The sequence below is a fragment of the Pelophylax lessonae genome, assembly GCF_965119305.1.
Source record: "Pelophylax lessonae genome assembly, chromosome: 4".
Taxonomy (NCBI): domain Eukaryota; kingdom Metazoa; phylum Chordata; class Amphibia; order Anura; family Ranidae; genus Pelophylax; species Pelophylax lessonae.
Genome location: NC_138771.1, coordinates 228,460,825 through 228,485,759, shown reverse-complemented (window position 1 = coordinate 228,485,759; position 24,935 = coordinate 228,460,825). Strand labels below are relative to the sequence as shown.

The window sequence follows — 24,935 nt, the reverse complement described above, 5'->3', positions numbered from 1 at the left end:
AAGCGTCCAGCAACATATCTAAACATTAGAGAAGCAATAAGAGCAATATAACCCAGGGGATGAGAGAGTATTAAAACAATAGGCCCAGCTCACAGCACATAGAAAAGTCCCATATGCAGAGAGTCCCAGAGCGGTACGCCCGCAATGGCCCAAGTGGGCCGCGGGCGCCCCACCCCACAGACTCCCCCAGATAAGCTTAAGCCCAGGCATGCAGAATCCACTTCGGAGGAGGTCCCAACAGGCTAGAAAAGGGGATAGGCTAAGGGGAGAAGGGAAGGGCGAGGAGTGGGAAAGGTGAGGAATGGGAAGGGAGAGGGAGGGGAAGTAGGGGGAGGAGAAGAGGACTAGGGAGGGAATGGGAAAGAGGGGAGGGGAAGAGAGGAGGAAGGGAAGGAATAGAGGACAATGTTACCCGCCAGAAGCAACACCACCCCATCAAACGTCGAGCCTCTGAGTAACAATATAGTGGGATATGGTGCGAAGCGTGGACGACAACGGGCCGCTGCCGCTAGAGGCGCAATCGTGGACAATAGTCCCAGAGCAGCGAAAAGAGCCTGTAAACCAAGCCCCCGTGTCCACCTAGCTCACCACCCCCACCGACACCATAGACATAGATCACCACGGCACCCCGTCCCAAGGCCGGCACATGTCCCCCAACAACCTCCAATTGCCGACCAGAGGGAGATCTTAACGTATACCCGCACCCCCCCCCCCGCACATCTCCAATACCCCCCCTCCCCCCGACAGTCAGCTAAAGTCCGGATCCATATCAGCACGGAGCACCACAATAAGGCATGACACAGGGGAAGCAGGGAGATGCCATCAGGATCCACAGGAGCGCAGCCTGGTCCGTTAGTCTACAGCACGGAGGGGGGGCACAAGGCAGCACAAGCAGGCAGGGAGGGCACGCATGCAGGAGCGGCACGGGTGGCAAACCGCACAACAGGATATTGCAAGGAGAGTCAAGCAGGGCGGCATGCAGGGGTACCAAGGCCGGTGGGCACGGGGACGAGGGGGGGGGGCGAGAAGGGGGGAGAGTCAGCGGGCAGTCATCAGGGGTGGAAAGCGGTGTCACGGGGGGATCCAGAGGAGTTCAGGATCTCACAGCAGGCTAGCGGGAAACAGCCGGGAAGGGGAGGGAAGGACCAAAGCAAGAGCGGGACCATACTCACAGAGCGGACTGGTTGCGGAATCAGGTCTCAGGGGCCGCGACCCCGGGTCCCTGGAAGATCTGTTGTGACCTCTGCACTGGATGGCGTTGTCGCCGAGGTTGGGAAGGACCGCGTCCCCTAGGACCCTGGCGGGGATCACGATCCGGGAGCCAAGCCAGCCAGTCTGGGATGTCAATCGGAGCCAATGCTAGAAAGTCGAACAGGGCCGGTAGATCGGCGTGTTTTCTCAGGGTGAAAGAGGAACCATTCCTGCGGACTGTGAGCTGTAGAGGGAATCCCCAACGATATGTGGTGTCCGGGGAGCGGAGCCGTTCCAGCAAGGGCTTCAGCATCGCCCTGCGCTGCAATGTCCCACGGGCCACGTCCGGGAAGATCAGTACAGTGGCGCCATCAAACTCCACAGGGCCTTTGGACCAAGCTGCCCGAAGAACCTTCTCCTTCACTGTGAATCTGTGAAGACGGCAGATCACATCCCGGGGCCTGGCGGGGTCCGTCGGTCGAGCACCCAAGGCGCGGTGGACCCTATCGAACTCGAGGATCACTGGAGGCTCAGGTGGCAGGATACGTGAGAGGATAGCCCTCACCGTCTCTTCGAGATCCTCCGGTCCGGTCGCCTCTGGGATCCCCCGGAGCCGCAAGTTGTTTCGGCGGCTCCGGTTCTCAATATCCTCCATCCGGAGCTGGTGAGTGGCGAGGGCTGCACCGTGGGACATCTGGGTTTGCTCCAGGGCGGCCACCCTTGATTGTAGTTCACCGACCGCCGACTCAACCGCCGTTATTCGTCCGTCCAGCTGGGCAACTTCACCGCCCAATGTTTGGAAGTCCCGTTTATGTTGTTCGGCCACCTGGGCCACGATGGACTCCATGTCCGCCCTGGTAGGCAGGGCCCTAAGGAGAGCCCAAAGTTCAGCAGTGTCTCCGATCGGCACGGCCGGGGAGGGCAGGGAGGCAGACACGGGACTCTCCGCGGCCATAGCGGCTGGGGTGGGCAGAGATGAGGAGTTCAAGCCCGGAGAGGAGGCGGTCGGCGATCTCAGGCCACCACGCGGCGTCAGCTGCAAGGCCCGCGGCGGCGGACTGGCGGGATTAGGAAAGAAGGCACGAATAGGGGCAGCCGAAGCAGTCCTGGAGGTCGATGTAGACGCCGACTTCGTCTTCCTCTTTTTATGGACACTCATAGCAGCTAAATTGAGCAGATAAAGGCCGAGAAGGGAGGCTGGAGAGCGGGAGCACCAGGAGAGAGCGTCTTCACACCGCCATGTCCAAGCCACGCCCCCCATACAAAAACATTTAACAGTGTCATTTTATAAAATAATTTTTTGAGGGCGATTTACGGGAGGGGCAGGGTAGGGGGTTAGGTGGGGCAACTGGTGGCGGGTAACCCTTAAAGCCTGGCTAGTAGCTCAGGACTTGAAATTTTGAGCCCTGTTGTATACGCTGTCGATGTTCTTTGAAAACAGCCAAGTCATTGTGTACCTTAGTGTTTACGCTGTCTAAATCTCCAATTACTGCTGCTGGAGAAATACCTGAAGTGACGTGGTTGGAGATTTTGGCGAGTCGGCTATTTTGGCAGAAAAGGATTGCGGCTGCTCTGTGCACAACCATTACACAGAGCAGGTAAGTATAACATGTTTTTTTTTTTGTTGTTTTTTTACTGTTTTCCTTTAGTAGCGTGGACTAAAATGAACTTAAATATATTTATAAGTATATTTTACTGAAAATATAGTATTAATAAACTGTAAGACTAATATTGTGTGATATAGAAAAATTTGGCACTACCATTTTATTTTCCAGGGTCTCTGCTTCCAGAAAATCCAGAGGATTAAACTAATTTTCAGGCCTAACGCGCATTTTACTATGAGAGCAAAAAAGGCTCCAGCAGGAATAGGGGTTCTTATCACTTTAGAATTATTATTTGTCAATTATTTTTAAAGTGGAGCTCCATCCAAAAGTACAAGCTATGCCTATCTGCCTCCGCCACCTCTCCGCTGCCACATTTGGCACCTGAATAATGGGCATGTGTGAGGACACCGTGGGATCCCTGGAGTAAAGTTCCCCAATGGTAAAAGTCAGCAGCTGCACTATTTGTAGCTGCTGACTCTAAATTTTTTGGTGGGTAGGCTGGAGCAGCATTACACTGAACTAGTGCAGTGCGGCCAGTGGGGGCGCTGTTCTGGAACATGACGTCTCAGCCAAACCTTTACAAGTCCCCTCCTCCGGTCCCGCCTCTGTCCCAGCACAGCGCGCGGCCGTCACTTCTCCTGTGGGCGGGCCGTGAAGGGAGACGTGAGACTCCGCCCACATGTGTCGCGCGCAGTCAGTCAGGAAAAGGGGGTGAAGAAGATGGCGGATGTGGAGGAACAGCTGTCTGATGAGGAGAAGGTCGGTGCTGTGTGATGTGTGTGAAGGATGAGCGGCCTTCTGGTAGAGGGAGGGGTGCGGGGGGACCCCGGGATGTGGGGGTGGGGTGAGGTGTCTCAGGTGAGTGGGCTCCGGTCAGGGTGGGGTTGGCTGATTTCCGCCTCTTCTTCCTCCCAGCCGGTCCGCTCCTTGTACGGCCTCAGCCGAAAATAGGAGGCAGAAGGGCGGAGACCCGGCCGGAGCACACTGTGGATGGCTGTCAGTGTCTGGGACACCCCCTCCCCCCTGTCACTGCCTTGTTACTGCCCCCCCTGTCACTGCTCACCCTGCACCCCCCTGTTACTGCCCCCTGTCACTGCTCACCCCCCCCCCTGTCACTGCTCACCCTGCACCCCCCTGTCACTGCCTTGTTACTGCCCCCCCTGTCACTGCTCACCCTGCACCCCCCTGTTACTGCCCCCGTCACTGTGCTCACCCTGCACCCCCCTTGTTCCTGCCCCCTGTCACTGCTCACCCCCCCCTGTAACTGCTTACCCTGCACCCCCCCTTATCACCGCATCCCCCTGTCACTGCACACCTTGCACCCCCCTCCTTGTCACTGCTGACCCCCCCCCCCTCCTTGTCACTGCTGAACCCCCCCTCCTCCTTGTCACTGCTGACCCCCCCCCCCTCCTTGTCACTGCTGACCCCCCCCCCCTCCTTGTCACTGCTGACCCCCCGTCACTGCTGACCCCCCCGTCACTGCACACCTTGAACCCCCCTCTCACTGTCACTGCCGACCCCCCCCCCCTCCTTGTCACTGCTGACCCCCCCCCCCCCTCCTTGTCACTGCTGACCCCCCCCCCCTCCTTGTCACTGCTGACCCCCCCCCCCCCCCTCCTTGTCACCGCATCCCCCTTTCACTGCACACCTTGCACTCCCCTCTCACTGTCACTGCTGACCCCCCCCTCCTTGTCACTAACCCCCCCTTCCTTGCCACTGGTCACCCCCTCCCCCTTGTCACTGCTCACCACCCCCCAATGTAATTGTCACATTGTTTGTGCTCTCAACCGAACTGTCAAACCACCAATTTTCTGGTGTCATAACTGATCACATGTAGCACCATGGCAGTTGAAGATCAAACAAAGGCTAATATTGAGGCTTCCTTGGCTTGGGAAAGGATAGGAGGGTTCGGATCTGCTTTAACTGCCCGCTGACCACATCACAAGGATGTACAGTGGCAAAGCGGCCTCCCTGCGTTGGATCGTGTACCTATTATGTGATGTGCACGCCCGCTGGCTTGGCTGTGCTGTGACGAATCAACAGGTCCTGGCCAATGATTGACCCCTGGCACCTGGTGATCATCTTTGAGCTTTTCTGAACACAGCTCTGTGAGTGTAAACAACACAGAGCTGTGTTCAGTGACAGGGGATCTATACACACACACACGTGTTAGGCACATATTTAAAGTGGTTCTAAAGCCTTAAGGATTCAATGCATTAAGGTGAAAAATCTTTTGTGCTGCAGCTCTCCCCCCAGACCCCCCCCCTTTTTTCTTACCTGAGCCCGATCCAGCGATGTGCACGAGTGCAGCGGTTCCCACCGCTGTCAGTGGACACAGCTGTTGGATTTGAGATCGAGAGCGCACATGTGCCCCCATGAAAAGCAACTTTCTGTTAGGGCACCCGCAGAAGAGGAGGGACCTGGAGCGCCGGCTGGGGACCCCAGAAGAGGGGGATCGGGACTGCTCTGTGCAAAACCATTCCACAGAGCAGGTACAGTAAGTATAGGCATTTGTTATTTTAATAAAAACAAGGCTTTAGTAACACTTTAACCTCTTGATTGCCCTAGATGTTAACGCCTTCCTGTCCAATGTCATTAGTACAGTGACAGTGCATATTAGCTCTGATCACTGTAATAATGGCACAGGTAATGTTAGTGGTAGACAGTGCCCCCCCCAGTGTCAGGTTGCCCACTGCACTCTCACAGTCCAATTATAGGTCACTGATTGCTGGCATTACTAATATGAAGAAAAAAAAAAAAATATATATATATATATATATCTATATCATTTCACACAAAACCAATCAGTATACACTTTTTTTTTTTTTTTTTTTACCAAAGACCTAGCAGAATACATTTTGCCCAAAATTTAAGAGATTAGATTTTTTTTATGGGATGTTTTATAGCAGGAACTTGGAAGTAAAAAATATTTGTTTTGTCATTTTTTTATTTATATAATAAAAAATATAAACCCAAAAGTGGTCAAATACCACCAAAAGAAAGCTATATTTGTTTGAATTTATTTTATAAATTTCATTTGGGTACACCATTTCATGACAATTGTCAGTTAAAGTAACACAGTGCCGCTAGGGATGCACCGATCCGATGTTCAGATCGGATATCGGCGCCGATATGGCCATTTTAGATGGATCGGGGGATCGGTAACATTGGCCGATCCGGTTTCTGCTTAGTAACGGCTCAGCCATCCCGTACTAGGTGCAGTAGTAGTATGGGATGGGAGCCACTACTTCCAGTATTCGTCCGGGTCACAGGCGGAGTGATATCAGATGCACTCCGCCTGTGAATGGGGGAGCCGTACACATGAAGCAGCGGCTTTGCCTGTACTCCCGCCGCTTGATTTGTGTGTAGCTCTGGATCGGTTCCGGTATCAGCGATTTCACAACGCCAGATATCGGTATCGGGTCCAAAAAAGTCGGATCGGTGCATCCCTAAGTGCCGCATAGCAAAAAAATGGCCTGGTCATAAAGAGGGTAAAACCTTCTGGAGCTGAAGCGGTTAAAACATGAAGTGCAGGATTAAGAAAAAAACAAACGCATACTTATCTATGTGGATGCAGCATCAATTTAAAGTTGCATCTGTCTGCTGCCGTCTCGAAGACTGAGAAGTGAGCGATCACATGACAGCTGATCGCTCAGCTCTCAGTCTTCACTGAGCAGAGAGCTGTCAGTCTGTGCTCTGTGCTCTCCTCCCCCCCCCCCCCCCCCCCATGCTCATTGGAGCGCCAGGCTGTGGAGGGGATGTGGCAGCGACTGGCTTTGGCTTTCGGCAGTACACTGAGCATCTGAGGGGATCCTGACATTATTGCTGTCACAGTGGATGAACACCCCTGCTCTTTCCTCTGCCTCCAAACCAAGATCAGCCAAGGAAACACAGCACTGAAAATGTAATTCCTGTTGCTTCCAGCTTCATTCATTGGAGGATGGGGAGGAGCTGATGTTCCTCCCTTTCCTCTTTCTGCAGCCAACCTGACCATTTGCTGTGGTCCTGGGCTTCCCAATGGCTTGTGAGGAGGCCCATTTCTGTGCCCTGTAAAAGTGATTGGGTGGATTTTTGAGCCACTCTATCACTTTTACATGAAAGCCGGTCACCAGCTGAAAATGCAGCTGCAGCCATGATCCTGGTATAACCACTTTCACCCGAGGCGATATATATATATATATATATATATATATATATATATATATATATATATATATATATATATATATATATATATATATATATATACACTTTTTAATTAGAGTTTAGCATCAAGTCAATTAAACTCCTGGGATTCTTCTCTGGTCAGTTAAGTAGCAGAGGGGGGTTGTTAACCACTTAAGCCCCGGAAGATTTTACCCCCATTCCGACCAGGGGGTATTTTGCGATTCGGCACTGCGTGACTTTAACGGACAATTGCGCGGTCGTGCGACGCTGTACCTAAACGAATTTGGCGTCCTTTTTTTCCCACAAACAGAGCTTTCTTTTGGTGGTATTTGATCACCTGTGCGATTTTTTGATCACGCGCTATAAACAAAAAAAGAGCGTAAATTTTGCAAAAATAACAATATTTTTCACATTTTTTTTATATGAAATTCCCCCCAAAAAAAATGTAAAAATCAAAATTTTTTAACATTTTCGGCCAATTTGTTTTATGCTACATATGTTTGGTAAAAAAAAAAATCGCAAAAAGCGTATTTTGATTGGTTTGCGCAAAAGTTATCGCGTTTACTAACAAAGGGAAAGATTTTTGTAATTTTTGTTGTTTTTTTTTTAACGCGTAATGGCGGCGATCTGCGATTTATTTTTTTTTTTTTTTTTTTTTTTTTGCGGTACTGCGACATTGCGGCGGACAGATCGGACCCTTGACTGACATTTTTGACACTTTTGGGGTTACCAGTGACATTTCTACAGTAATCAGTGCTATATATATGCACTGTTACTGTAAAAATACACTGGTAGTGAAGGGGTTAACTTTATTTGGGAGGGAGGGGCTGTGTGTGTCCCTAGGGGCGTGCTTTCTACTGTGATTGGCTGTGGCTTGAGCTGTAAGGACACTGATCAACGGATCTACATACTAGATCCGTGTGATCAGTGTCTTTACACCGAGGAGAATGACAGGTGGCTTGTTTACACAAGCTGCCTGACATTCTCCCTCTCCCCCGCCGATCGTCGAGTGGCCGGCGGACATCGGGTCCACTGGTCACACGCGCGGGGGGGGGGGGGTCCGTGACCACGCGGGAGCTTGCTCACAAGCAAGCAACGTAGCCCTACGTTAGTTTGCCTGTGAGGGGCTGACCGCCGACGTAGATAGTCGTGCGGCGGTCGGCAAGTGGTTAATCAGTTTCAGCTGCTTTGGTGTTAATGACATTAACAGGTGCACTAGATGGGCAATAATGACACGACCTCCAAAACAGGAATGGTTTTAAAGGTGGAGGTGACTAACATTTGTTTTCCCTACTCATCTTTTCTGACTGTTTTTCACTAGTTTTGCATTTGGCTAGGGTCAGTGTCACTACTGGTAGCGTGAGGTGATTCCTGGACCCTATAGAGGTTGCACAGGCATTCCAACTCCTCCAGGATGGCACATCAATCAGAAGGTATGCTGTGTCTCCCAGCACAGGCTCAAGTGCATGAAGGAGATTCCAGAAGACAGGCAGTTGGTTTAGGAGAGCTGGACAGGGCTGTAGAAGGTCCCTAACCCATCAGCAGGACCCGTATATGCTCCTTTGTGCAAGGAGGAACAGGATGAGCACTGCCTGAGCCCTGCAAAATGACCTCCAGCAGGCCACTGGTGTGAATGGCTCTGACCAAACAATCAGTAGCAGACTTCATGAGGGTGGCCTGAGGGCATCAGGATCTCATCACGGTATCTCTGTGCATTCAAGATGCCATGAATAAAATACACCTGTGTTCATTGTCTATAACATACGCCTGCCCATACCATAACCCCACCGCCACCATGGGCCACTCCATCCACAACGTCGCAAACCACTCACCCACACAACGCCATACTACACGCTGTCTGCCATCTGCCCAGTACAGTGAAAAACAGGATTCATCCTTGAAGAGAACACCTCTCCAAATTGCCAGGCGCCATAGAATGTGAGCATTTTCCCACTCAAGTTCGTTACGACCATGAACTGCAGTCAGGTCGAGACCGCGATGAGGATGACTAGCATGCAGATGAGCTTCCCTGAGACGGTTTTTGGCAGTTTGTGCAGAAATTCTTTGATTGCGCAAACTGTTTGTTGCAGCAGCTGTCTGGGTGGCTGGTCTCAGATCTTAGAGGTAAAGAAGCCGGATGTGGAGGTCCTGGGCTTGTGTGGTTACACGTGGTCTGTGATTTGTGAGGCCAGTTGGATGTAATGCCAAATTCTCTGAAACCCCTTTGGACATGGCTTACGGTAGAGAAATGAACATTCAATTTATGGGCAACAGCTCAGGTGGACATTCCTGCAGTCAGCATGCCAATTACACGCTCCCTCAAAACTTGCAACATCTGTGGCATTGTGCTGTGTGATCAAACTGCACATTTTAGAGTGGCCTTTTATTATTGCCATCCTAAGGCCCCTTTCACACATGGGAGTCCGTCGACGGACTCGGTTTTTCTCAGCGGGGGATCGATCCGCCAAACCCCCGCTGAGCAGGCAGGAGGCAGCTGTCTCCGCGCTGCATGCAGAGACACAGCTGTCAGGTCCCACTGTTCTCTATGGGGGAATTGGATGGGAACAGACCGTCTGTCCGTTCTCATCTGATCTGCTAGACGAGTGGAAAATAGGGTTTCCTTCTGTCCAGATTTGATGGATCGGATGTCAGCGGACATGTTTCTGCTGACATCCGATGCCCCATAGAGATGCATGGGGCATCCGTTCAGATCTGCCTGAAAAACGGACAGCAGATCTGAACGGTCCGCTGGTGTGAAAGGGGCCTTAGACAGATTTGTGAACAATATTTGAGAGAAATAGGCCTTTTGTGTACATAGAAAGTCTTCGATCTTTGAGTTTAGCTCATGAAAAATGGGGGCAAAAACAAGTTACGTTTTTTTATAATTTTGTTCAGTGTAATAACATGTTATTTATGGTGTATAAAGCTCCATTCACACCTATGCGTATTTGTTTTTAGGTGTTTTTTTTTTTTTTTTTTGTTTTTTTTTTTTTGAGGGGTTTCTCATGTAAATTTTTGAGCTTCTGGCGTTTTGCTTTAGTCGACAATCAAATGCAACTTTAAAATAAAAAAAACTGTAAACTCTATTGGCTGTAATGACATTACACATATTACCTAAATATGTTGTTGTATTTCAGCTCCTAGAAAACGCTCATCCCTGAAGTCTCAAAATGCCCAACAAGCAAAATCCCATTAATTTCATTGGCCCCTATTCACATCTGAGTGTTTTCTCACCTGAAGCAAAACGCCTGAAGCTCTAAAAAGTACATAAGCTTTTTTTTTTTTTTTTTTTTTTTTTTTTGGCAGATTACAAGCGTTTTTTTTTTTTTTTTATGTCATTGCCTGCCTCCAAACACCTGCAAAAAAAACGCCTGAAAACGATACTAGGTGTGAAATGGAGCATTAGAAAAATAAGAAAAGCCTTTAATTTGTTTGTTTGTTTTTTCTTTCAGCAACTTAATAGATGCCCCTACTTATTTTTATGTGGTAGTACAATACATGTTCAACTTAAATGTGCTATTAATATACAGTGCATTGCGAAAGTATTCGGCCCCCTTGAACTTTTCGACCTTTTGCCACATTTCAGGCTTCTAACATAAATATATAAAACTGTAATTTTTTTTGAAGAATCAACAACAAGTGGGACACAATCATGAAGTGGAACGAAATTTATTGGATATTTCAAACTTTTTTAACAAATAAAAAACTGAGAAATTGGGCGTGCAAATTATTCAGCCCCCTTAAGTTAATTTGTTACGCCACCTTTTTCTGCGATTACAGCTGTAAGTCGCTTGGGGTATGTCTCTATCAGTTTTGCACATCGAGAGACTGAAATTTTTGCCCATTCCTCCTTGCAAAACCGCTCGAGCTCAGTGAGGTTGGATGGAGAGCGTTTGTGAACAGCAGTTTTCAGTTCTTTCCACGGATTCTCGATTGGATTCAGCTCTGGACTTTGACTTGGCCATTCTAACACCTGGATATGTTTATTTGTGAACCATTCCATTGTAGATTTTGCTTTATGTTTTGGATCATTGTCTTGTTGGAAGACAAATCTCCATCCCAGTTTTAGGTCTTTTGCAGACTCCATCAGGTTTTCTTCCAGAATGGTCCTGTATTTGGCTCCATCCATCTTCCCATCAATTTTAACCATCTTCCCTGTCCCTGCTGAAGAAAAGCAGGCCCAAACCATGATGCTGCCACCACCATGTTTGACAGTGGGGATGGTGTGTTCAGGGTGATGAGCTGTGTTGCTTTTACGCCAAACATAACATTTTGCATTGTTGCCAAAAGGTTCGATTTTGGTTTCATCTGACCAGAGCACCTTCTTCCACATGTTTGGTGTGTCTCCCAGGTGGCTTGTGGCAAACTTTAAACGACACTTTTTATGGATATCTTTAAGAAATGGCTTTCTTCTTGCCACTCTTCCATAAAGGTCAGATTTGTGCAGTATACGACTGATTGCTGTCCTATGGACAGAGTCTCCCACCTCAGCTGTAGATCTCTGCAGTTCATCCAGAGTGATCATGGGCCTCTTGGCTGCATCTCTGATCAGTCTTCTCCTTGTATGAGCTGAAAGTTTAGAGGGATGGCCAGGTCTTCGTAGATTTGCAGTGGTCTGATACTCCTTCCATTTCAATATTATCGCTTGCACAGTGCTCCTTGGGATGTTTAAAGCTTGGGAAATCTTTTTGTATCCAAATCCAGCTTTAAACTTCTCCACAACAGTATCTCCGACCTGCCTGGTGTGTTCCTTGTTCTTCATGATGCTCTCTGCGCTTTAAACAGACCTCTGAGACTATCGCAGTGCTGGTGCATTTATACAGAGACTTGATTACACACAGGTGGATTCTATCATCATTAGTCATTTAGGTCAACATTCAGAGATCCTTACTGAACTTCTAGAGAGAGTTTGCTGCACTGAAAGTAAAGGGGCTGAATAATTTTGCACGTCCAATTTTTCAGTTTTTTATTTACAAAGTTTGAAATATCCAATAAATTTCGTTCCACTTCATGATTGTGTCCCACTTTGTTGTTGATTCTTCAAAAAAAAAAAAATTAGTTTTATATCTTTGTTTGAAGCCTGAAATGTGGCAAAAGGTCAAAGTTCAAGGGGGCTGAATACTTTCGCAATGCACTGTAGGCTGGGGATGGAATTGTGTTGCTGATTTAGAAAAGGCCAGCTGAGTAATGTTAATTTTGACATCAATTTAATTTTAATCATAGTCTTTAAAATAAAATGGCATTTTAGTTTTAGTCCTATTTTAGTCACCTGAATTTTTTTTTATTTGTATTTTAGTTTACTAAAATCTTGTTTATTTAGTTGACAAATTAACACTGGATCATGAATTTGATTGCATTATGGGATTGCATGGTGAAAAGAGAGGCGTTTTGATAATTTTGGATTCGTATATTCCAACTATCAATTGAAATCCACTTCCCGATGTGTATCTTTATCGATCAAATACAGTCGGGTCCATAAATATTGGGACATCGACACAATTCTAATCTTTTTGGCTCTATACACCACCACAATGGATTTGAAATGAAACAAACAAGATGTGCTCTAACTGCAGACTTTCAGCTTTAATTTGAGAGTATTTACATCCAAATCAGGGGAACGATGTGGGGCTTTTGCTGTACATTCCTGACCAGTCTACAAACCAGATAATTCTCAGTCCAGATACACTGGAGTGCAGTAAAAATATACATGGTAAATCTCTTTTTTCCTTGTTTGTTTCTCAGCAACAGTAGAAAACCTCAGCCCTGGCATACGCTGCAGAGCAATGTTGATATCTGTGTGGAAGCAGCAGGCTGTCTGCAGTATGTTGACCAGCCCTGCTGCCAACATCGCCTAACCCTGCAGAATTGAAGCTAGAACTTTCCAATGAGCAGAACTCAATCTGCACTCTGACTCAGAAGAGCTCCATACTGTATCACTGCAGAGAGACAACTACTTCCACACAGATAATAATTTACTTAGTTGTGTTTTCTTTTGCAAAGTAGGGCTTACTGAGACAGTAGAAATTAAAAAATTTAGAGAGGATTTTATGAAAACTAGAGCAAACAAAATCTGGAGCAGCTGTGCATGGCAACAAACCAGTTTCTAGATTTCATTTGCAAAGCTTAACTGAACAAACTGAATATAGAAGCTGATTGGTTGTTATGAAGAGTTGCTCTAGATTCCGTCTATTTCAATTTGGAGAAATTCTCCCCAGTGTACACAAGCTGTTAGTGTAGCAGAATGTCAAGTACATTTTAGTGTTGTGTTGAGTCATTGGAAATTTATTCAATTTTTTTCTTTTTTATCAGGTACGTGTAGCAGCACAATTCATTATCCATGCTCCACCAGGGGAATTCAACGAAGTATTTAATGGTGAGTAACTCCGTTCATTTGGCAATCTGATCACCACACTCTTTGTTTGACATTTAGGCTCAGTTCACATTGGTGCGATGCGGGAACCCTGTGATTCCACTGTGGGTTTCCGCATCGCACCCGACTCGCAGGCAGTTCACACTGCCCTATGCAAACCCGCTGGGAGTGTCCATACAAAGTTAATGACACCCGCACCCCCCCCCCCCCCCCCCAGATTAGTTCGCATATCGCAGTGTGAACTGTCAATTTGGACAGGAATCGGATCGCATGGGTGTGAACACCTATGCAATCTGATTCTGGTGCACGAGTTTGGTCCGAATGTGATGCAAATTCAGCCATGCAATCTTTATGTATGGCTGAATTTGCATCGCACAGATATCGCATGTGATTTGCACTGCACATGTCTGACATCGCTACGGTGTGAACCAGCCCTAACCGATGAGAACAATAAGCAGTATTTTAAAATGCACTACAGCCCCTCTGGTTTCCAGGGTAATCTAAATAATAACTTTCAACAGAGCAGTTGATTTGGACATATTTCTCTTTTTGTTCATTGACGGACACAGCTCCCAATATTCTTAAAGCGGAGTTCCAGCCATTTACTCACCTGTCCAATGGTCCAGCGATGCGGCCGCCGGAAGCCTCGATCCTCTCCCTCGGCGCCGGCATCACTGCTGTGGGCACCCGGCTGTTACAGTTTGCGGCTTCACAGCCGGGTACCCACTGCGCATGCGCGAGTCGCGCTGCGCGCCGTGATTGGCCGGCAATCTTCTGGGACCACTGACGTGTCCCAGAAGATTGCAGGGAGGGAGGGGGAGAGGAGAACTTCCGCTCAGGGCGCCGCGGCGCTCCGAGCGGAAGTGGGAGCGGGTACCTGTCAAAACTAGGTACCCGCTCCCCCCCCCCCCCAAAAAATGACATGCCAAATGTGGCATGTCGGGGGGTTAGGACTCCCTAAAGCGGAAGTTCCACTTTTGGGTGGAACTCCGCTTTAACCATTGGTAGGATGCTAGGCAGAAAAAGTCTGGCTATTGCTATAGGCAGTCCCAGGCGGTATATGCCCTCTCTCTGCTATAGATACCCAGTTTTTTTTTTTCGTTCTTTTTTGTTTTTGTTTTTTTCTGCCTAGTCAGGAGTAAGGACCTAGTTCCTTGCTGGGATCTCTGGTCCTGGCAGAATTTTTTCTTTTAGATAGATTTTTTTTCTCCTGGTTTTTCCTTTGAGATCTACAATCAACTGCCGGACCGGGCGATAGGCTGGATAATCTAGATCCGTGGTCACCCCAGTCTGGCCAGTGAGCAGGTGCAGACCTCAGCTCCGTGCTAGTTTGGCCGCGACCTAGCCCTACTGGACAGGGGCTGGCCTGCGAGTTAAATAGTAAAAAAGTGTCTAGAAAGCGCTAGTACCAAAACAAGTCAAGCTGCCAGCACAACATAATTGATAAACAAATTATAAAATAACAAGTGGAAGAAAAAAGTGCAGCGCTAATGAGTGTACATAATATACAAGAGTACAATTGAACATATATAAAATATATAGGATATTGTAAAATAAAATCCAATACTGAAATAGGGCTTAAATAGAAGTCCCAAAGAAGTGATCCATCTTGTTGGTATACATATATAAATCCAAACGTGATGAAAAGAATCCCAACACCAAGTGAACAGTAAAAGTGGGCTCTCACCAGATCAAATGGGTCTGAATTGCCATATAGCAAACAGACCTGTTCAGGCTTTACAAGAAGATCCTGATCCTGATTCCTCCTACGATCATTACCATGGAAGTAGTTTTCAGCTCCTAAGGTGGTAGGCAGAGGGATGGAAGTCTCTCAAGACCAGATGACATGAAACCTCACTTCCTGTCTGGACCGGATATGACATCTGCGAGTTAAATGCCTCGTGTGGGCACATACAACTAGGTCTCGGCCTGAGTTGCAGTGTTCCTCCCGGCCAACAGCCCCACCCCCCCCCCATTTTGATAGCTGGAGGTTCTGTCTGGAGTGGTTCCCACCTGGTTCCTGGTATGGTGAGTGGCTGTTCCCCCCCCCCCCCTCCCCCTGGAGGGTTTTTGGGTGGAAACGGGGACCCCTCCATGGGACAGTCGGAACCCCCGGGTTCCTCTTTTTCCCGTTAGGCACCCCCTCACCTTTCAGCTGTGTGTGTGTGGGGGGGGGGGTTGAACCTGGTGGGGGCTCCTGCCAGGGTCCCCGCCCTGCTTGTGCCTGTCCTGAGGCCCAGGGATCCCTCCTGGGTCCCTGGGAGCCTTGTGGTGCTGCCATTTTTTGTAGCCCTTGTGCTGCAATGCACAATGGCCATGTTTGTGTAGTCCGGCGGTAATTTTGCAGTGGTTTGTCATTGAAAACAGCGGCGGCCATGACAGTGGAGCACTATGGGCGTCGATTTCGGTGGTGGGAGCCCCTCCTCATCCCCTGGTGCTGATTCCTGGATCCTTTCCTGATCGCCGTACGTGCAGCGCAGATTCTACTGGTGGCTGTGGTGCCTGGTTTCTGCTGGGTGGTGAGTCTGGTGGGGTCCTCTCCCTTTTCTGCTGAGGACTGATTGGGGCTCTGTGACTGGCAACTGGGTCTGCTGCCAGAGTGCTGGGGGTGTCTCTTATTAGTGTTTTACACTTTTTTGTGGGGTCCCCCTAGTGACTCATGCAGTCTTTTTTAGAGCACTCTCCCCACCTGATCCCCTCTCTGAGGCTGCGGGGCCATCCGGGTCCCAACCTTCCATCGACGTGCTGACGGCAATCCTGGAGTCCTTTTGTGTCCTGGGTTGAGTTGGCTTTTGGGCGACAGGCTGGCAAAAAAGCGCCCCCCCCCCCTTGCCTTCCCCTACCTTTTCTGTCCTCTCAGATCCTGAATCTGATTTGGCCACCACGGATGTGGGTCACCCTGCATGGGTCTGCGACCACGCTCCCTGAATTCCCAGATACTGAGAAGGATTCCTCCATTTCTGCAACCATGCACAAAAAAAGCGCTGGGGGACGCACTGATTGTATCTGTGCGTGAGACCTTAAAGATGGAGGACGCAGCTGCGACAGAGGCGCAGGTCCCCTTTGGCACTCCTGATTGGCAGAGGTGTAGTCTTTCCCCTCCTATTTTGACAGAATTGTCACTACAGAATGGGGACGACCAAAGCGTCCCCTTGGGGTCCCTAAGCGCTTTGCTAGGCGATACCCCTATAAGGAGCACTTTCTTAAGAAGTGCACTGTTCCACCGGTGGTGGACACTCTGGTTTCCAGATTAAACAAGGCAGCCATGATTCCGGTTGAAGAGTCCCCAGCCTTTAAGGACCTGGCTGATAGGAGTACTGTTCTTCCACAGGCTACTAAGGGTAAGGACCCTCGTCGTAGACGTGGGCCCTCCTTCTCGGCTTATAAGACGTGTTTTTTTTTTTTTGTCCCTCAGGGTCGACTGACAGGGGATCGAAGCTCTTCAGTGCCTCCTCTGGAGTATGCAAGTGAACTTGGTCTGGCAAGTCGAGAGCGGGCTTCTCCAGACCCGAGGAAAAGGCTCCTTCAACTTGAAGGTGTGCCCTCACCTGTATCTGGGGTGCGGAAGACTTCTTTGCTGGTTCCTGGACCCGTGGACTTCCCTGGTACAAGACAAGTGAATCCACAAAGTCATACGGTCTGGCTACAAGATCGAGTTTTGTTCTTACCCTCCGGAAAGGTTATATTCTTCCAACGTGCGACTGTCCCCAGTGCGCTTGCAGGCTCTCTTTGGGGCGGTGCAAGACCTTTTACTTCAAGGGGTGATTTTTCCCGTTCCGACTTCGGAACGTTTTCAGGGGTTTTACTCAAACCTGTTTACATTCCCCAGAAAGGAAAGCAAGGTGCCTCTAAACCTGGATCGCAAGGTGCTGAACTGCTTGTGCAGGTGCAGAAGTTAGAAAAGGAGTCTGTTCGCACGGTGGTGACTTCCCTGCATCAGGGGGATTTTTTCTTGCCCCCATTTAACAAGGAGGCTTACCTTCACATTCCAATATGTGTCACCCAGCGCTTCCTCCACTTTGCCTTTGGAGAGGAGCGTTATCGGTTTGTGGCGTTACTCTTTTGGTCTCGCCTCCGCTCCTCGGGTTTTCACGAAAATGTTGGCCTCAATGCCGGCATTGTTGCGTCAGCAGGGGATCGTGGTCCTGGGCTACTTGGATGACCTTCTTCTTCTGCGCTGGTGGCAAGTAGGAGAAGTTGACGAAGTTCAGCTGGATTCTAAGTCTTCAGAAGTCTGCCTCGGTTCCTTCCATGAAATTAGACTATCTAGGTCTGACTCTGGACTCGGCGTTAGCCAGAGTACTCCTTCCTCTGGACAAACTCCAGAAACTGCAGGCTGCAATTAGCCTCCTGCTGTCCAGCAGATGGTCATTCCTTCGGACTTGCATAGGAGTGCTGTGCTTGATGGGGTCTACCTTCGGGCGACGCCGATGAACCAAAGAGAAAATGGTATTTTTGACTTGCAGTAAAATCCATTTCTCTGATGTTCATTAACGGACACAGCACCCACCCCTCTTCCGAGTTGTATTTTCTCTGACACTGCTTGTAACAAAACTGAGTACCTAAAGCAGAGAGAGGGAGTATACCCCCTGGGACTGCCCATAGGCGTAGCCCGATTTTTTTTTTTTTTTTTTTTTTTTTTTTTTTTCTGCCTGGTGTCCTACTCCTGTAGGGGGCAGTGTAACCCAGTGGTTAAGAATATCAGTAGCTGTGTCCATCAATGAACGTCAGAGAAACAGATTTTACGGTAAGTAAAAAATCCCATTTTGTTTCATTTTTGGCAAAGAATAAATATTGTAAAGAAAAGCACAGCAACCATACAAAATTAAAATCTTGCTTTTACTACAGTCTTATTGTTGCATATCTGCAAAAAGTTTCTTGTGCTTTTTTTCAAGCAAATGACAATGCTTGACAAGTAGACCTTGAGGAATTATTCCTTTACTGGCTCAGGCATTAAAGCGGTAGTATATTCCGCTTTTTAGTTTTTACCTACAGGTAAGCCTGTAATAAGGATTACCTGTAGATAAAATTAATATCTCCTAAACCTGCACGGTTTAGGAGGTATTCACCCTGCAACAACTCATGTTTCTGAGGAGTGTCTATTCTGTTCTCTTTGCGTTGCTTGCTTTGTGTGAAATACCGGATGACCCCACCAGTCTCTCTGCTTTCCTATTTCAAATTAACCACACTAGGCATGTAAGCACATCCTTTCCAGCATGGTTAGTTATTTTGTCCTTGCCTTCTACTTGAGTGCACTGCCTGCCTGTACTATAGTCATCAGACTTGTGCTGACATGCCCCCTGCACAGCAATTACCTGGGAAGATCAGTGTGCTGCTGTTTCTTTGCCTCTTGCTAGATAGGTTTACTCTCACTTCCTATTGTCAAAACAGGAACCTCCAGGGGTTCTAACCTTCTCCTACTCTCTACTAAAGAAAAAAAAATGTTGTGTTCCCTTCACTCTTGTCTAGTAAATTGATGTCAGGAGAAGAATAATTGAGGAATCTATAACTGAGCCTCAGCTGTAAAAGCTGTACTTCATTCAAAACTAAATAATGCTCTGTATTCTATCAAATCCATTACATCTGGGATCATCTGTATTAGCACTTCTTGTTTTTGGTTATTTAGAGCATCAGTTTGAAGCTCAGCATGGGTTAATATTTTCAACGAGCTGAGGTATTTTTGGATTTTAAAGAATTAAGTTAATGTTAGGCTACGATAGGGTTCAAGGTAAAATGTATCTCCAGGCAAAGCTTTATTTTTCCTATGTTTTTTGATAAAGTGGGGATGGGTTACCCTATGTCAAATTAGTATTGATTTAAGTGTCCCCTTTGGTGAGATATACCCCTCTTTTTGTACTGGTGACCATTGTCACTGAGAGGGAAAATCTAAAATTAAGAGCGACACGACAGCCTCCCCAAAGCTGTGTATAATTCTCTATATCATGGGTGTTTCCATTCCCTCTCAGATTTCAACTTTTTCTGTAGCTCTGTGCTCTAGCACTGTAGTGTGTGTCAACTCCCCACCCTTTGCCTGCTAGAGCTGAAAAAAGAATCCTTTTGATCTGTATATGTTAGAAGCTTCTAAAGGAGAAATGGCTTCAAATAAATGGTTACAACCGATATAAGAGGCATTTTCATCTGTGTATCACCTGAGGTTAGTCACTTCACTGGGTACATGTAAGGTCCCTTTCACACTTGTGCGACTTGTCCTGCGACTTGGGACTGCAAAGTCTCATGACAGGTCGTACTCTATGATTTCCAATGAATACCGTTCATATCTGTGCGACTTCAAGTCGCAACTACTTCAAAGTAGTCTCTGCACTACTTTGGTCCAATTTGAATGCGTTTTTGAGGTCCATAGACATAGATTCAAGACCAGTCAAAATCAGATCCGCCTGTCAGTTTTTTTGGTGGATCTGAATGCCCCCCCCCCCATGCATCTCTATGGGGCATCGGATGTTAGCGGAGACATGTCCACTGACATCCGATCTGTCAAATCTGGACGGATGGAAACCCTATTTCTCTTACGTCCTCCGACAGTCGCCGCCACTTCATAATCTTCACTAATGGGGTATTGACCTTTGCTCCGTAGAAGTAGCTAGGCAACAAGATTTGTTAATATAAAAGCTTTTAGCATATCACACCCCTAGGGGGCGGTCCCCTCAGTCAATACCTCCCTGCTTCCTGTATTCTCAACTCAGTTTCTAATGCCTAGCTTAGGAGTAGCTGGCTGATCCTGTGCTGGGGCTCTCAGTCTCAGCCTTCTATCCTCTTTTGATTTTATTTTGAGTATTTTTCTCTTTCTTTTACTAGCTGTTCTTTTTCTCAGCATTAGTTTTGTTTCTTCGGATGAAGATGATCATGCGGAGCTGGGCCTCGGACTGGCCACCCTGGATCCCAGGGCTCAGGGCCAGGGGTTCCCCAGCCTGCCATCGAGCGTTCAGCTCAGGTTTTCCTGGCATATTGAACGACCCATCCCTGTTCGCTGCAGGGATGCTGCCTGTGAGGTGGCTACCTCACCGGAAGCCATTTGCGGTTTCGCACCGCAGTTCCACTGCGTCCTGGCTGCGACACTCCCTGTCCTCAGTACAGCGGTTTGGTCGCTGGAGAAGGCTCCCCACGCCACCTGGACTGGTAAGTGCATTTCTATGTGGGGACCTGTCTGTTTTGGGTGTCAGTCTGTGACTGTGTGACCCTGCATGTCTGCGTATGTGCTGAGCTCCCTGTCAGATTCCTGTGTGGAATAGCTGCCTTTCTGTGGGCTGCGGGCTGCGGGGGGGGGGGGGGGGGCTCTCCCGCTCTGTTATGTGTACTGTGTGGGCAGACTGGGCTTAGACATGCTGTGCGGCGGCTGCTAATGCGGTCCGCCATTTTTTTGCGGCAGAATTGTGGTGTCCGGCCCTGTGTGGTAGGGCGCGTTGTTTTGGCACCAAACGCCGCCATTTTGGCGGCGGTCGATCATACAGACACATGTCGGCGCCATTTTCTCATTGCCCAAAAATGCCTCAGCCAAGCGGCCATGTTTGTGTAGCCTGCATAGGCTTTATAGGGCGGTCAGTCATTGCATCACTTCCTTTTGCTCTGGGACAGCGATCGGTGGCAGCAGCCTGTGTGGTCTCTCCAGGTTTTTACCTTTCCTTATCCTGTATTTCCCTGCTCAGTGTTCTTATCCCTGTGGGGGTCGCTACATACTGTAGTGTGCGGTGGGCTACGCTCGCCGCAGTCTCAAAGGGGCAGTACTCCTTTTTCCTATTATTGCTGGGGCATGGATTCTCAGGATTGCAAGTTTCCTCCCACCTTGGTGGGGGGCCAAGGGGCTGCTGCATCCCCCGAGGGGGCTAATCTGGCTGCTATTGTGGCGAACTTGGCTTCTCAGGTGCAGATGCTAATGGCTGATCGATCCGCAAAACGGCCCAGATTGTCTATTTCCTCTGATTCAGATGGCGATGGGGCTGCTATGGCTGGAGTGCCCTTCTCAGGGTCTCAGTCATCTCTGGACCTTGGGGGGTCTGAGGGTGAGGCTGAGGTAGAAGGGGTTGATAATTCTCCCCCTGGCTCGCCTGAAGAGCTTGCACTCATGGATGAGTTGGTTGCTTCTTTCAAAGAAACACTGCATTTGCAGGATGAACCATGTCCTCCTGCTTTGATGTCCTCTTATGGGACGCAAAGGAAGCGCAAAACCGCGCAGGTTTTTCCCTGCCCTACGGAATTTCAGCGCGCTGTTGATGAGCAATGGCGCAATTTGAAGAAGCCTTTTACTGTGCCAAGTAAGTTCAAGCTGCGTTATCCCTTTACTCCCACCACTGATGAGCGTTGGTGTGTGCCGCCTCAGGTGGATCACGCGGTGGCGGTGTTGAATAAATCTACTGCGATTCCTGCTGAGGATACCCCTGTGTTCCGGGACCCTACGGACAGGAGATTGGAGTCTCTTGCCCGTCATGCTTATACGGTTGCCGGTTCTATGCTGAAGCATATTTTTTCTTCCATTTTGGCAGCCCAGGCTATTGCGGATTGGACGCAGGTGCTCAGACGCACCCTGGTGGCTGACTCTGCTCCGCCGACAACATTGGCTATGGTGGATCAAATTCATCAGGGTGTCATGTATTTGTGTGATGCGGACTTGGATTTAGTCCCTTTGGCTGTACGCCTCTCCAGTGTGGCAGTATTGAACCGTCGCCTGATATGGCTGAAATGTTGGTCGGTTGACCAATCTTCTCGCTAGACTTTAGCTAATTTGCCCTACGCGGGTTCTCGCCTTTTTGGCGAGTCTTTGGATACGCTGATAAAGGGAATTTCCGGGGGTAAGAGCACTCTCTTGCCCCAATCTCACAAGAATAAGTTTGTTCGCGGTAAGAAGAATACCTCGTTTAGGCCCTCTCAGGGGTCCTTTTGTGCCTTTAGGTTGCAATACAAGGGCAAGCCCTTCAAGGGCCAAGGCTCCCAGAAGAAGCCGTGGGCGGGTAAGCAGAAGTCAGGCCAGTCCGGGTCCGCTGCCCATGCCAATTCGGCCTAAAGGGGCGCCCTCACCCGGCTCTGGGGTGGGGGGACGTTTGCTCGGTTTTCTTCAACCCTGGCTGGCCCGCATTCGGGACAGGTGGGTTCAGGAAATCGTTCGATCTGGATACAAGATCGAGTTTCTCTCTCGGCTGGCGAGCAGATTTTTTCCCTCAAATCTTCAGCTGTCTCCGGAGCGTTTTACTGGATCTGCACCTGGCGGTGCGGGACCTGCGGGCTCAGGGAGTGGTGGTTCCGGTGCCTCATCGGGACAGATTTCGGGGTTCTACTCCAATCTGTTCACTGTGCCCAGAAAGGAGGGCAAGGTACGTCCGATTCTGGACTTGAAAGCTCTGAACCGCTTTGTGCGGGTTCGCAAGTTCCGCATGGAATCCCTTCGCTCGGTGGTGGCTGCCCTGGTTCTGGGGGAATTCATGGCCTCCATCGACTTGAAGGATGCGTACCTTCACATCCCCATTTTCGAGGGTCACCAGAGGTACCTTCGATTTGCTATTGCGGAGGATCATTACCAATTCGTGGCGTTACCCTTCGGTCTCGCTTCGGCTCCGCGGGTTTTCGCCAAGGTGCTTGCGCCGGTCCTGGCTTTGTTGAGAGCCCAGGGCATCTCTGTCTTGGGGTATCTAGACGATATCATGATTCGGTCTGCGACCAGTCAGGGCCTGGTGAACGACCTGTCCGTCACGATGCAGACTCTACAGGAGTTCGGTTGGACGATAAATTTTCCAAAGTCGACGCTGTGTCCGTCGGTTCGTCTTCCCTACCTGGGGATGATCCTGGACTCTGTTCAAGCGAAGGTCTTCCTGCCGGAAGACAAGCTCCGGACACTTCAGGACAAAGTCAGGTCCCTTAGGGACACTCAGTGCTCATCCATCCGGACATGTATGCGGATGTATGGGATTGATGGTCTCGGCTTTCGAGGCGATTCCCTTTGCCCAGTTTCACACATGGAATCTTCAGGCGGAGATCCTGGCCAAGTGGGACGGGCGTCCGCAATCTCTGGATCTGCGGATTTCGTTGAGCCGCCTCACCCGAAGGGGTCTTTTGTGGTGGCTCCAGTCCCCGGCGGTGTCGGGGGGGCAAGTCTTTTCGTCCTTTATCGTGGACGGTGATCACCACGGATGCCAGCCTGTCGGGCTGGGGTGGTGTTCTGGGCGTTCTGTCCGCCCAGGGAACTTGGTCGGGGGAGGAATCCTCCCTTCCGATCAACATTCTGGAATTGCGAGCAATAAATCTCTGCCTTCTGCTTTGGACGGACAGGCTTCAGGGCCGTCCGGTTCGGGTGCAGACGGGCAATGCCACAGCGGTGGCCTACATCAACCACCAAGGGGGCACCAGGAGTGCCCGAGCGGCTTGGGAAGTAGCCGACATTCTGTCTTGGGCCGAGACGCACGTCCCGGCGATATCTGCAGTTCACATTCCGGGAGTGGAGAACTGGCAGGCGGATTATCTAAGTCGCCAGACCCTGGACCAGGGAGAATGGTCCCTTCACCCGGATGTTTTTCAGATGTTGTGCGCGAAGTGGGGTTCCCCAGATGTGGACCTGTTCGCGTCTCGTCTAAACAACAAGGTGGAAAGGTTCGTAGCAAGGACGCGCGATCCTCGGGCAGACGCCTCAGACGCGTTAGTGGCGCCTTGGCATCGGTATCGTCTGATGTATGCCTTTCCACCGATTCAGCTGCTGTCCAGGTTCCTTCGCAGGTTGACCTCGGAACCGCACACGGTGATTCTGGTGGCGCCAGACTGGCCTCGCCGGTCTTGGTACGCAGACCTCGTGAATCTGGTGGTCGACGCTCCGTGGCGTCTACCTCTTCGAGAAGATCTCCTGTCTCAAGGACCGATATTCCATCCTGCTTTACAGTCGCTGGCTTTAACGGCCTGGCTGTTGAAGGCCAGGTCCTGAAGGATAGGGGTCTCTCCCCTGAGGTCATTCCCACTTTGATCAAGGCTAGGAAGGCCTCTTCGGGGAAGATTTACTACCGTACTTGGAAGGCGTATTTTGCCTGGTGTGAGTCCAGGGGGTACTCCCCTCGCTCATACTCGGTATGGAGAGTGTTGGCCTTCCTTCAAACGGGCGTGGACCAGCGTTTGGCGTTGGCCACGATTTAAGGGTCAGATTTCTGCGCTGGCCGTTCTCTTTCAACGCCCTGTGGCGTCTAATTCTTTGGTTAGCACCTTTGTTCAAGGGGTGCGCCATTTGGCCCCTCCTCGGAGGGACCCTTTACCTCCATGGGACTTGAACCTTGTTCTGTCCGTGTTGCAGCATGCTCCCTTTGAGAAGATCAGGGAGATCTCGTTGTCTCTGTTGTCCAAGAAGGTTGCCTTTTTGGTAGCGATCACTTCGGCTCGCAGGGTGTCGGAGCTGGCGGCCTTGTCCTGCAGCTCTCCCTACTTGGTGATTCACTTGGATAAGGTGGTCTTACGACCTAACCCTTCTTTTCTTCCGAAGAGGATCTTGGAATTTCACCTCAATGAGGACATTGTCTTGCCTTCGCTTTGCGCGAAGCCTAAGCATCCAAAGGAGGTGGCTTTGCATTCCTTGGATGTTGTTCGGGCGATCAGGGTTTACCTGTCATCGATTAAATCCTTTC

The 24,935-nt window shown here is 49.4% G+C and overlaps 1 protein-coding gene across 3 annotated transcripts in view; it reads left to right on the top strand.

Moving 5' to 3' along the window:
* Nucleotides 1-24,935, top strand: part of LOC309553845 (F-actin-capping protein subunit alpha-2) — a 162,987-nt gene that overhangs the window by 67,369 nt on the left and 70,683 nt on the right. Inside the window, exons 1-2 of one of the 3 annotated variants that reach the window (XM_082255313.1) lie at nucleotides 3,439-3,554; nucleotides 13,272-13,335. The exons of 1 other annotated variant lie outside the window; for it this stretch is intronic. In XM_082255313.1, coding sequence (XP_082111439.1) covers nucleotides 3,516-3,554; nucleotides 13,272-13,335 — 103 coding nt within the window. In that variant the 5' untranslated portion in view covers nucleotides 3,439-3,515. Of the gene's footprint in view, nucleotides 1-3,438; nucleotides 3,555-13,271; nucleotides 13,336-24,935 lie in introns of those variants that run through there. One more of the 3 variants, XM_082255314.1, reaches the window with a different exon arrangement.